Below are 13255 nucleotides of genomic sequence, written 5' to 3'. Positions count from 1 at the left end.
TCGCTACTGTTGTCGCAGGTGAACTTGAGTTTGGGACTTCGACGAGCGTTTTCTTGGCGCTTCATTATCGTGGACCTTTAGGTCATCAGGAAAAATCTCATCCTGCTCACCTAGCATTCTTTCCATCGTTTTTGAAGACGTTACTGATACACGTATTCGCGCACTTCTACAAAAATACCGCAACATCATTAGCGAGCGTAGTCTCTCTGAGCCTGTCCACATCAACATTACTGTCTCTCCATTTTTATCTAATGTGCGTCCATTAGTATTGCAGAAGAAAAGTTCGAAGAACTTCTCAAGCAGGGTATTTGCAGACCGTTGTTGGTCTTCGCCACTTCACATGGTCCCTAAATTCAATAGCGAATGGAGACCTTGCGGCGACTACAGACGTCTAAATATTCAGACGATTGCAGACCAATATCCCACATCCCACCCCCATTTTGTGCACTTTATCGCAAATTGCTTTGGACTTAATCAAGTAGTCCCTGTAGCTCTCGAAGATATTCCGAAGCGGCAATATGCACACCTTTCGGACTCTTCGAGTTCACTAGGACGGCTTTTGGACTATGCAACGCGGCGCAAACCTTTCAGAGATCCATTCACTCTGCCCTGCGAAACCTTAACTTTTGTTTCGTATATTTGGATGATGTTCTGGTCGCGTCTTCATCTGAGGCCGACCATTTAGAACATCTCAAGTGTATTTTTCAACATATTCTTGAGTCCGAGCTAGTACTTAACGTAATCGCAGGTGAGATGCCGCGGCCATCTGATTACCCCTGAGGACATCCAGCCGGAACCAGTCAAGGTGCAAGCGATTTCGAGCTTCCCGCTTCCAAAAACTGTTAACAATCTGAGAAGTTTCTTGGGCATATTAAACTTCTATCGTCTTTTTTGTCCAAGCCTGCCCACCATCACCCGATTCTTAACGCCTTCTTGTTTGGGCTAGAAACCAAAGACCCTCGTCTAATTGTGTGATTCCCAGAGGCGGCTCCAACAGCTGGTGGATGCTACACTGGCATTACCTCAGCAAGATGCACCCCTAGCCATATTCGTCGATGTCTCAAACATTGCCGTCGGTGCTGCTCTTCACCAAAAAGCAAATCAAATCTGGGAGCCGTTGAGCCTTTTCTCCAAACAGCTCAATCCCGCTCAACGAAATTGCAGCAACTATGATCGTGAGTTACTCGCCGTCTACCTCCCAATTAAATACTTCCGATATTGCCGTGAAGGCAGGTCGTTCACATTGTTCATGGACCAAAAGCCACTCACTTTTGCTTTAAAACAAAGCCCCGACAAAGCGTTCTCTCGCCAACTTCGACACTTAGCTCTATCAGCCAGTTCACTCCCGACATTTAACACGAGTCTGGAAAGGATGACGTAGTTTTGACACTTTGTTTCGTGTTGCAGAGGTCAAGATCCCTGTCATTGTCGATTTACCGGCAATCGCCGAGACGCAGAAGGACGACTTAGTTCTTCTGAGCTTGAGGACCAACTCCAAACACACATTTGGGGAGTTCCTATCTTCGGCTCAACATCCAGTATATACTGTGAGATCTCAGAGAAGGGACCAAGGCTACATATTCCGGCTGATTTCCGGAAAGAAGTATTTCAGCCCGTCCACGATCTGGCACATCCAGCCATTCGGACATCGAATCGGCTAGAAGTGTAAAACTACAAAGCATGTGAGGAAATAAGTAGGAGTGTTCTCTCATTTCACAAAGCGTTTAGACACAATTCCCACGGAGCTGGTATATGCGGAGAACCTGAGACTCCCCAGCGACCCTGTTCTTGACATCAGGGGGGGACTCAACGCTACCGGTTTGTTGCGTCTGCTCAAGGAAGAAATGCCAAAGCTGAAACCGCCACCACTCGCCAACCACGCGAAAACCGTGGCTAATGTGCCCAGGGTATCGAATCCTTTAAGCATGTTCTAATTAGGACGGATGCTCATCGGAAGTCGCCTTATGAAAGCCTTTTCGAAGTTCTCGAGCGAGGCCGACATAGTTATAGCCTCAACGTCGGGGGCACTGTCAAACAGGTTTTCTTGGCTCCACTAAAGCCTTGTGTACAGTAAAAAAAACCAGGGCGAAAGGCGCGCGTCCGTTTTGACTTGCGGCAGCCAAGTTGAGGGAGCCGTGCGCCTGTCTCGCTGAGACCCCCGTTGGTTTCAGCAAAGTTACGTATTTCACGTGAATTCATGTGTGACATCATTATCATATAATCATCACATGCCGTCCTTGGTATAAACGTCATTTTCTTGTAGGGAGGAGTTTAGTGCCATAAAATGTAATTCAAGAAATACTGAAAGAGGGGTATACCGAAAAATAAAGTAGAAATACTTCTTATTTGATCAAAACAGTGAACAGTGCTGAGTGTGGAAAAGTAAGGGTGAATTGACCAGACCCATGCTATTTTAACCATATTGGAAAGGAGTTCATTAAGGCAAGTGATTGTAATTAAATTGAATCACTCTCTGGACACACCATTTTTCAAAATGTGATGATAAGCGTATCCATCCTCTGTAGATATTATAATTACCCACTTGCTGTTCAGTTAGGGAGTTATTGAAAAATCCCACTCTCTAAAAATCATTAGGAGAGTCCTTATTTCACCTTTACACCTTCAAAATAAAGTCCAAGGATCAGAATGAAACTCTGAGCCTCAAAGGTTTAGCTTTTACCAAATCACTAATTAAAAGCTCTCAAAACTCTAAATTCGGGCCTGAATGCTGAATGGTTGAATAGAAAGGTTTTAACAGAAATTTTGCCAGAAATTCCCATAATTTTAGGGGGATTTCCAAAAACTGCATTTTTGTGAGTGGACCTCAGAAAAGAGAGTTTGTAGAAAAGATTTCCTCAAAATGTTCTCTTTCTTAAGACTAGAACCGTTTATGATCGTTTGGAAAATACATCTGGGGGTTTTCCTAGCACCCAATGAAGAAAGGTAATTAGGACAGGCCGGGATTACCGATTACTCGTCCTTTTGTTCTTAAAAGTTTAATTATTGCCATATTTTCTAAACATGGGTCAAGAGTATCTATAAAAACACTAGACCTGGCCATTAAGAGTTAGTGTCATTCCGTGTATTGCTTGCAGAAATACTTAAACTACAAAATGTTGAAATATCTGGGATTATTAGTTTTGAAATTTGTAGCAATTTTTTCTGCTCCCTATACTGGGGTAATATCGTCGAATTTGAATCCAGGAACGACCGGTTGCCCTGCAGGATCGGTTTGTGTTAGTTTCCATTTATGCAGAGATGATACAGTTCTTAAGGACGGCTCCGGCTTACTGGAGTCTCGAGTGGACTATGACGATGGTGCCGCCGAATGCATAAACTTCCTGGAGATATGCTGCAGACTTTATGACTCCGCACCTAAACAACCTGCCCCAACTATACCCAGCACTGAAGTTAAAAGCGAACCAAAGAAATTATACGAGACTTGTGGAACCGGAATTGTGGACGAGATCAGCCTCAAAATCACAGCAGACAGAGATAGTGAAACAACATTTGGTGAATTCCCATGGATGGTGGCTATTGTGGCGGAACAAATGATCGAAAAACGAATGGAGCTCAATATTTATCAATGCGGCGGTTCACTTATCCATCCAGAAGTTGTTTTGACTGCAGCCCATTGTGTTTTCGATAAAAGTTCAACGATTTTGAAAGTGCGAGCCGGTGAGTGGGATACTCAGAGCAATGAAGAGCCTTTTCCGCATCAAGATCGATTCGTATCATTGATTGTAATCAATGAGGGGTTCAACAAGGACACGCTGTTCAACGATATAGCCCTTCTGATAATGGCGTCACCGTTCAAGTTGGCTGAAAACGTTCGAACGGTGTGCCTGCCTCCGCCTACGTATGCCTTGAGCAGCAATTTGAATTGCGTTGCTACTGGTTGGGGTAAGGATAGATATGGGAAAGTCGGAAAGTTCTCTACCGTTTTGAAGAAAGTGGACCTTCCGCTGGTTGCTTCCGATGTATGTGAAGCTAATTTGAGGAGCACTCGACTTGGTCCGTATTTCGAATTGCATGACTCATTTCTGTGCGCTGGAGGCGAGGCGGGGAAGGATACGTGCAAAGGAGATGGTGGATCGCCTTTAGTTTGTGCGATGGTGGAGCAGCCCGAACGCTATTATCAGGTTGGAGTTGTCGCCTGGGGAATAGGATGCGGTGATGATATTCCGGCTGTTTATGCGAGCACGGTGAAGACACGCGAGTGGATTGATGAACAATTTAGTCGATACGCGCTTGACAATAAATATTATTTGAAATGAAATCCATTGTTTGTATTTTTTTCACTTTTCATTTTGTATAATTTGATGCAGGTATGGCCAAAATTCGATTCAAAATGATTGATCTCGTGGATTCCTTCCACAAGCTCACTTGCCCATCTTCCAAGTTTCGGCTTCTTTGCTCTTCTGTTTCAGTGGGCATGTTACCTCTGTACTTGCCGAGACCTTTTACGTAGCCGTTTTGGGCACGGGAACCGCTACTCGCACCGGCAATAAGCGGCTTCAATGATTGTTCACTCTTCGTTCCGCTTCTAGTTTCCGAAGTCAATAGCCTGGCCTTGTCAGAAGTGGTTGATAACCTGGCATACATTGGGGAAAGATACGATACGCTTTTGATGGCCGTCCAGTGGTAATTAATATCCTTTAATGAATAGATCCACCTCCGAGGCTTCGTTTTAAGTATGGCCGGTTTATGGGTCCTATAATTCGGACTCACGGATTATAAAAAGGGGTATTTACACTTGCTTCTAGTGTAGAGGTTTCTAGCTTGGAAGTTGCTCTCCATTTAGTTTGGCCCTACATTAAGTGGTTGCGGACTTAGGATCCCTCAAATCCCACCTCCGAAGCACTATTGATGTTTTTGGCATAAAAAAATCAATATTTTTACTACAGGAGAGTCAATACTTCAGTGGGTTATCTACTAATTCATTTTAATAGTGAATACTAGTAGTCTGGGTAAGGTAAATCCTTCTTATTTCCTGAAATGCGTAGGTGCTATATAGCGGTTCAGATAGCAGTAACTCGTTTCCCTTCCTCTGCCAAAAAGGCTGGGGACTGTCTATGGCGTACTGCTGATCCAAAGGTACTCAAAGTTGTCTGAATATTATTGTGGACTCTAACAGATTCGGGCGCAGCAGGGTTAGCAACATTCGTTAACATTCTGTTAATTCTACTGACAGATGCCACCACCGGTGTTCTCCGTGGCGAAGTAGGCCTTTGCCAACTATTTTGACAGAATATTAAATAATTTGAGTCAGTTCACAACCGTTTCCGTACTGGAAGACATAATTGACTCTCATGTTCGGGCCTCCTCCTCCTCCAAAAATTCAGTCAGATTACTACCGAATGTACTCTACCACCCCAGAAGCTGGCTATTGCACGGAAAGAATTCGAACAACTTATGCAACAGGGTATTTGCAGACCTTCAGACAGCTGTTGGTCTTCCCCACTCCATCTGATCCCTAAGCCGAATGGCGCCCCTGTGGAGATTATAGAAAGCTAAACGGACAGACTGTTCCTGACCGATATACCATTCAACTCATCCACCACTTTGCGCATCGTCTCGCAAACTGCCGCATCTTTTTGATCTTGGATTTAACCAAGGCGTATCACCAAATCCCTGTAGCTCGGAAAGACATTCCCAAGACGGCAATATGCACACCCTTCTGACTCTTCCGGTTCATGTGGATGAGTTTTGGGTTGTGCAAACCTTTCAAAAGTTCATTCACTCGGTCCTGCGAAACCTCGATTTCTGTTTCGTATATTTGGATGATGTTTTGGTCGCTCCTTCCTCAGAGTCTGAGCACTTAGCCCATCTCGCATTTTTCAACGTCTCCTTGAGGCCGGTTTAGTTCTAAACGTTGATAAATGCAAGTTTCTTCAAACACAGATGAGAATACAACCCAACCCAAACAAGGTGCAAGCGATCACAAGCTTCCCGAGGCCGAAAACTGTGAAGGAGTTGTGGAGGTTTTTGGGCATGCTAAACTTCTATCGTCATTTCGTGCCCAAGGCTGCTCAACACCAGTCTGTTTTGAACGCGTACTTGTCTGGCCCCAAAACAAAAGATACACGAGAGGTTGTGGGGTCTGAAGAAGCTGTCCGCGCGTTTGACAAATCCAGACAACTGGCTGATGTTACACTCTTGGCATTTCCTGGACAAGATGCACCTCTAGCCGTTTTTGTTGATGCCTCTGACATCGCAGTAGGTACTGCTCTTCACCAAAAGGTGAATCAAGTTTGACAGCCGTTGAGCTTCTTCTCTCAACAGTTGTACTCCGCTCAACGGAACTATAGCACCTACGATCGAGAACTACTCGCTGCGTATTTAAGCATTAAGTACTTCTGCTTCTCCCTAGAAGGTAGGCTGTTCATAATGTTGACGGACCATAAGCCTCTCACATATGCTTTGAAATAAAAGCCCGACAAAGCGTCCCCTCGTCAGCTTCGACACCTGAGCTTTATAAGTCAGGTCACGTCCGACACACAACACGTGTCCGGCAAGGAAAACATAGTTGCTGACGCTTTGTCACGTGTCTCCGAGGTAACGATCCCCGCCTCACTCCATTTCTCGGCTATCGCCAAGGCGCAAGAGGATGACGCAGTGCTTCAGAGCCTCAAATCCAAATTTCGGGAGTTGCCCATCTTCGGCTCGAACCTCCCTCTCTGCTGCGAGTACTCGGCCATACATTCCGGCCACCTTTCGTAAGAAAGTGTTCCACGCGGTTAGCGTATCTAGGCATCAGGACGACAAATCGGTTAGTCACCGAAAAATACTTCTGGCTCTCCATGAATAAGGATGTCAACTCCTGGACCACAAAGATTGTAACAGCTCGGTACCGACTTTTTCACCAATTGCTTCATTTCAGGCAACAGTTGGCTTGACGCACGGTCACCGCGTGCGTTAGTTCTTTCAGTGACTATGTTTAGCCGCCTCACTCACTGACAGCCGATTTATGAGCTGCTCGTTTAGTCTTTTGTAACGACGGAGAAAAACTCAATTGTCTCCTCATTTACTCCGACCAGCGCATGATGTGATGATCAAAGCGAATTGACTGGAGGAACTATGCTTTCGATCCCCTACCCCAAACCGGCGGCACTCGCAACAGCCACGGCAGTTCTCGAGAGACTTGACTTTATTCTGGTGGACGACGTGAGCAGAAGCGAACAACCCAGAAGATATCAAAAACCCGCAAGCGGAACGAATGCAGGGAAGAGCAGAACGAAAGAGCGGCGAAAAAAAATGATCTTGCCACGTTCTCTTTTTTTAAAAATATTTATGTTGTGTATGTGTGTGGAAGAGAAGGAGTTAGTACCGGCTCGTGCGGCCTGACCTGTTTTACTTGAATAATACCACGATAACACTAAAAGGAAAATGAACTCTAAAGGGCCATTATTCTTAAATTAACTGAACACATTTTTCTTTCCGGGAATGTTCGCTTGATCCTGGCACTGTGGCAGTCGTCGGCGGAATTGTCGGCCTGCTGCTGTTGTTGCAAGCGGCAAGCAGCAAGCGGTGTCGTCGGCTTTTCTTTGGAGACTGACTTGAGGGCCTAGATTAGGTTTTCGCTCTATGTCTGCGAATATGGAATGACAGAGCGCTCACATTCGGCTGCTGTCTGCTGCACGGTTTGCCTGATCAGCTCCTGTCCTTCGATCGGCGTTCGGGATACTACTTTGGATATATACTGCAATAGTAAGGCCAATGATTACCTATGGAGCGGTAATTTGGGCAGAAAGAATCGAAGTCAGCATACAAGCCAGGGAAGTACACAAATTCCAAAGACTGAGCCGCGTGTGTGTTAGTGGGGCAATGAGGACATGCCCAACGACATCCTTGGAGGTCCTTATGGGATTAACACCTCTTCATCTGCACATACAGATGCAGCCAAGGAGGGCAATATTCAGGATGACCGGGAGTATAAGTGCGCCTCACTGCTACCTAAATGGAAGGAAGTTTGATATTCTTTCTAGGCGGTATCCTGAGTTACTAATACCAAAGGGATAACATGACAACGATGTTTCACTTCGATAAGAAGTTTGAAATACATTGGAGTAACAAAGCATACTGGGAGATTGTGGCTGCGACATACGGCTTAAACTAGCAACTGATTACTTGGTACACTGACGAATTCCTCACAGCAGAGGGAGCGGGTGCCGTTATCATTGGTCCAAGAAAAATGTACTTTGAGCCACTGGGCAGGTACACTAACATATTCCAGGAGGAAATATACGCCATAGACAAATGTGCCTCCTTTAATCTCCAAAGGAACTACAGGGGGCAGAACATAGCTATTCTCACCGATAGCCAAGCAGCGATGAAAGCACTTAGGTCCAACTAGGTGAATTCGAAACTGGTGTGGGAATGCTTTGGGAGACTGAATACACTCGGCTCGTCCAACAAGGTCTGGATACTTTGGGTTCCAGGCCATGTTGGGTTGGAAGGCAACGAGGCAGCGGACGAACTAGCCAAGAAGGGAGCAGGGACGCCTTTACACGGGCCAGAACCCTTCTGTGGAATCGGAAACTGGTTCATGGCTATGACATTAAAAAATGAAGAGGAACGGTAGAGGGAACTATATTGGACGGGCCTACCAGGAATGAACCAATCCAGGGTGCTTATACAAATTGATATAAATCAACCTCAACTATTACGAGGCGGCGCAGGATCTACTCTCGCAAACCATCCGCGAGAAAAACATCGATGTGGCCATAATAAGTGAACCATATCGAAACCACAGTGGTAGAGTTTGGGTCAAAGATCAAACGGGCCAAGCAGCGCTATGGGCTTGTGGAAAACAAGCCTTCGAGAAAATAATGCAGCACCCGGAGGAGGGCGAATGTTGGGGCTACGTACACTTTCCGGGGAAGGGGCCTGGGGTCTATAGCGGAGCTGACATAGATGAGTGCCACTTTAGCCAGTAGAGTCGCTTGGCATGTCAGTGAGAACTATACTCACAGCGATCACCAGGCAATCTGCATAGAAATCAAGGGCGGATCAAGCTCGAAAAAGAGTTCTCGCAGAATGCCGTCTGGTATGCTCGGCTGGACAGCGAAACCTTTCCGCGGTGTTCAAACCCGACATATCCCTGAATGGTACGGCTAGAGAAAAAACCACCTAAATCACCCGATGGGTGAGGAAAGCATGCGATTTTACTATGCCCAGAAGGCGATTGCTCCCCAGTACTACTGGCGGAACAACGAAATTGCAAGTTTGCGAGCTGCATGTTTCCGGGCAAGGAAGATTTGCCAGAGGCGCAGGGGAAAGCCTGGTGACGACGGTCGAGAGGAGGCACACAGGCAATTGCGTGGCCGCCTAAAAGAAACCTTTCGGAGGAGCGAAAAGAGCGAGGCTTACAAAGTGGTAATAAAAAGGCTGCAGAGATCACCCCAGGTGACCTATTCGCGACTCCTGAAGCAGATTGTTACCACTCTGTTCCCTCACCACGACAATAAGGGAAGGCAAACGGTTGTCCAGCTAAATGAGGGCATAATACCTCCAGTAACTGTGGAGGAGCTGCGGCTGCTGTGCCGTGTTGGCGCTGGACGTCAAAAACGCATTCAACTCGACCAACTGGAACAGATTTAATGGGGCGTTGGCTGACGTAGGCGTCCCCGGATATTTAGCGAATTTGGTGAAAAACTCCCTCTCAGAGAGGACTCTCCGGTACGGAACGGGTGAGGACCCCAAAGAATATATTGTCACAGCCGGGGCACCACAGGGATCGGTACTTGGTCCCCTGTTGTGGAATATCATGTATAATGGGGTGCTTGTTCTTCCCGTCCCAGAGGGGACTACGATTTTCGGTTTTGCTGATGACCTAGCTGTAGTTGTTGCAGAAAAAAACACTCAGAAGATTTGGAGGTCCACGCGACGGAAACAGTGAGAGCGGTAAAGACCTGGCTGACCTTGGCGGACGCGAAAACGGAAGCGGTCTTATTAACGAACCGTATGGAAAAATAACACTGTGAAAGTGGAGGTCGATGGACATACGGTCGTATCGAAGCCAACTATCAAATACCTGGGGGTGAGTCCTAGGGGGTTTTACGTGAGCATCTGTCTCGTGGACGTAATCCGTCTTCTTAAGACACGGATTGATTTTGTGACCACAATCAGAGCCCCGCTGTGACAAGAAACAACGGCATCAGTCCATACCAAGTGCATGGCTTAGCATTCATACTGGTGGATGCAAGACCTATCTAAATCTCTATCGAACTAAGGAGTACGGCACCCGTGTTGCAACGCAACACCACGCTGAGATCCGAAGGTCTCTGCTCGCTTGAACGCAACCACAACCCCCATGAAGTTCTCACTAGTGGGCCAACCGCAAACAACCGAGCTGAACGCACATACAACAGGAATTCTTCTGAAGTCCAGGGACTATCCCGGTTCCTATCACATCAGAACTCTAGATTTCTTATTGCTCCCTAACCCTCTCCCGGGAAGCGTCGGTCCTTCCATTTATCTAGGGTTCCCTAGAGCAGGACCACCATATCATCTGGCCTCCCATGAAGATCGCTCGTTGCGTAGATGTCCGAATCAGCTGATCCTTTCCCGTCCATTACTCGTGCGTTAGCTTTTTGCGAGGCTTATCAGGTTGTTGGGCATTTTAGCTTCTTTGGGATTGAAATTCTCGGTGATATCACTCCCCCTCGAGACTCCACATCTCTATTAGAGTATTGTTGGTTCCTGAGTCAAGGCACGTGATAAAAGCTGTGTCCTGACAGGGAGATCATCTGTCAAAACCAAGAACTCCGGCCCACATTTGGCGGAACTGCTAGCATTCGGGTTAGTTCCAGCACGCGCCGTCCTGTTCCATATATTATCTCGCGCAGTTGGTGTTCACGACTGACAAAGCTGTTTGGGAAAGGTTGGTTAGTTGACAACCTTGGTGACCATGTTGGTGTCAAAGGGATGCAACGCTGGACTATCACCGTAACAGAGTTGGCGCCCAACGTGGGGTCGCAGTTGTTGCGTACGCAACACCTACCAAGGAGTGAATTCAATCCAAGTTTGGTAGCGAAAAGCCAAGATCTAAACGTCATTTTCACTGCAGTTTACATGAATCTCATGGGTTGCCATGAGTGTCCTTTCATGACAAGTAGAAAATTTAGCGGAGAGTCCGCAACTATCATTGGGAACTATTTTGCAATCCAATTGGAGTAGTAAATTCCGCGCTATGTGACACAAACTGTCTATCGTTTTATTGCTGTTACCAAATTTGCATCATAAATTGGATTATTTGCTCCGTTCTGTTGGCGCCAAGACCAGAAACTTCTCCAAATTCCGCTACCCAAGGCAAAAGGGAAGATTCCTGGAGGCAGAATGTGTACGTGACAAAATGTTCTCCCGCACAAAGGAGGTCCATTCCACGCAGGATCTCCGTGCAGGCTCCGTGGGCGCTTAAAATAGATTGCACACTTCCGCGAAGGACAGGTGCCTGCACCCACATCACCTGACACCGAGGCCAGATGTTGGCGGCGAGCTTAAAGTCCTTCCCACACTGAACGGGGCCCAAACCCGCCACGGCATCTATAAATAACTCGCAGAAAACTCACCATTATATCCGTGAACATGTTGACGAAGTCCGCCAAAGGCGTCCCGGCCGCAAACGGCTCCTGGCTCTCCTCGAAAAGCGGCAGAACAGGTCGCCCCCGGCGTAAACACGTCCGACAAATTTCGCCCAGTTCCATTCCAACGTGAAATTCCCACTTGACCGCCGTCCCGGCTGCGACTTCACGACCGTTGCAACGTTCCACGGGCGGAAACACGTAGTTTGGCGCGGTGACGAGTGTGAACGAAACGCCCGTAATTTCACGACGATTGCGAGTTGCTTCACTCGAAATTTTTTGTTTACGATTATCTCAAATCGCCGCAAAACCGCGGATCTCCGGATCTCCGTCGCACGTTCGCCCTGTCAAAGTGAAAAGTCAACGGAGTGCTTTTGCGCGGAGGCTGGAGCTTCGCGAAGAATCCGCGTGATGATGCTTTGGCGCTTGTGTGTTTCGAGGGTGGAATGGTTGTGAGATTGGGGTGGATTCGTGGAAGCTTGTTCGTTACGACCGTTGGATATTTGAAAACTGGTTTCGAATTGTAGTAATGCCTATGAAGCGGAAAGAATGCTCGTAGAATAGATCATTTCTTTTGGAGTGTCTTTGGAACCAAGAATGAAAAATGTCTGGGATGATAAGTTACTTTTAACAAAAAATACGCTTTGATAATTGAAAGAGAAAAATGACACACAACTTCTTAGATTAAACATTCCAACAAACTCTCGGTTATTTTGGGAAAAACTGCGCTGAAAGTTACAGAAATATTTTAATAATTTTTGATTTTGCGGATAAATTGTAGATAAAGTTAATTTGCATAAGTTCAATTGAATGGGATGTACTTGCGGTTAAGAAACAGGTGAGCGCGGAGATGGTCGGCAGACGGGCAGCCTGCTTTTCCCTTGAACTAGCTCCGTGCTCATATCTGTGGACAGATATTTTTGCGGTGCTGCACTGATGAAGCGTAGTTCCACTGGATCAGCATGGGTAAAAGTTGAATTTTCAACCCCATTCTCAGAGAGGGTGGTGAGTTTATGGTGGGGGAGAGGAGAGGTCATACCCCTTTAATTCAGATGAAAACAAGGGCTTGTCACCCTCCCCTTCTTCTTAAAATGTCATAGTCCCTCAAAGTCGAATTTTTGTTATATGATCATGTTTTAAAGTTCACCATAACAGGTCAATCGGCAGAAATCAGCGTCACTTAGACTCAAGACATCTTTTCCCTTAGAAAACAAAATTCCACCCTCTTTCGTAAGCTGAAGGAGGGGCTGGATAGAAACAAGTCTCTGAAACAACTGTTCAGGGGACTATAGGCAGTAATTGTTTCCTTAGAAACAATGATCCAAAAACCTTCCCCGATGTCGCAGTGTTTTTGCTACGTACGCGACAACTGTGGCCCTACGTTGGGCGTTAACTTTGTTGCGATGAGAGTCCAGCGTGTAATCACCTTGCCACCAACACAACGTCGCATCACCACAGACCGTCGGATTGATACCACTGAACATTTCAATCCCAAAGCAGCTATACTGCAAAACGGCCTAATAAGGGAGGAGACATAAATCAGTTGTTGCATACGTAACGGAGTTAGCGCCCAACGTGGACCCCGAAAGATGGCATTACCGCTATTTTCGGGGTTTACACCCACCGGGCTTGTTAGTATTAGAATCAGAGCTTCCTAAATGAGCTTAGGA

The 13255-nt window shown here is 46.5% G+C and overlaps 2 protein-coding genes across 2 annotated transcripts in view; one reads left to right on the top strand and one right to left on the bottom strand.

The window, feature by feature from the left end:
* The window catches only part of LOC119653376, a 50455-nt gene extending 38542 nt beyond the window's left edge, over positions 1-11913 (bottom strand). The window contains exon 1 of the mRNA XM_038057919.1: positions 11574-11913. Within this exon, the coding sequence (XP_037913847.1) occupies positions 11574-11708 (135 nt within the window). The 5' untranslated portion in view covers positions 11709-11913. The remainder of the gene's footprint in view (positions 1-11573) is intronic.
* On the top strand, positions 3014-4279 carry LOC119654273 (phenoloxidase-activating factor 2-like). Its single transcript, XM_038059545.1, has one exon. The coding sequence runs from the start codon at positions 3114-3116 to the stop codon at positions 4275-4277; it is 1164 nt and encodes a 387-aa protein (XP_037915473.1). The 5' UTR covers positions 3014-3113; the 3' UTR covers positions 4278-4279.
* Positions 11914-13255: the final 1342 nt, after the last annotated feature.

Source organism: Hermetia illucens, chromosome 4 (assembly GCF_905115235.1).
Source record: "Hermetia illucens chromosome 4, iHerIll2.2.curated.20191125, whole genome shotgun sequence".
Classification (NCBI taxonomy): Eukaryota; Metazoa; Arthropoda; class Insecta; order Diptera; family Stratiomyidae; genus Hermetia; species Hermetia illucens.
The sequence above is the reverse complement of the archived record's forward strand: the minus strand, read 5'-3'. Positions and strand labels throughout refer to the sequence as shown.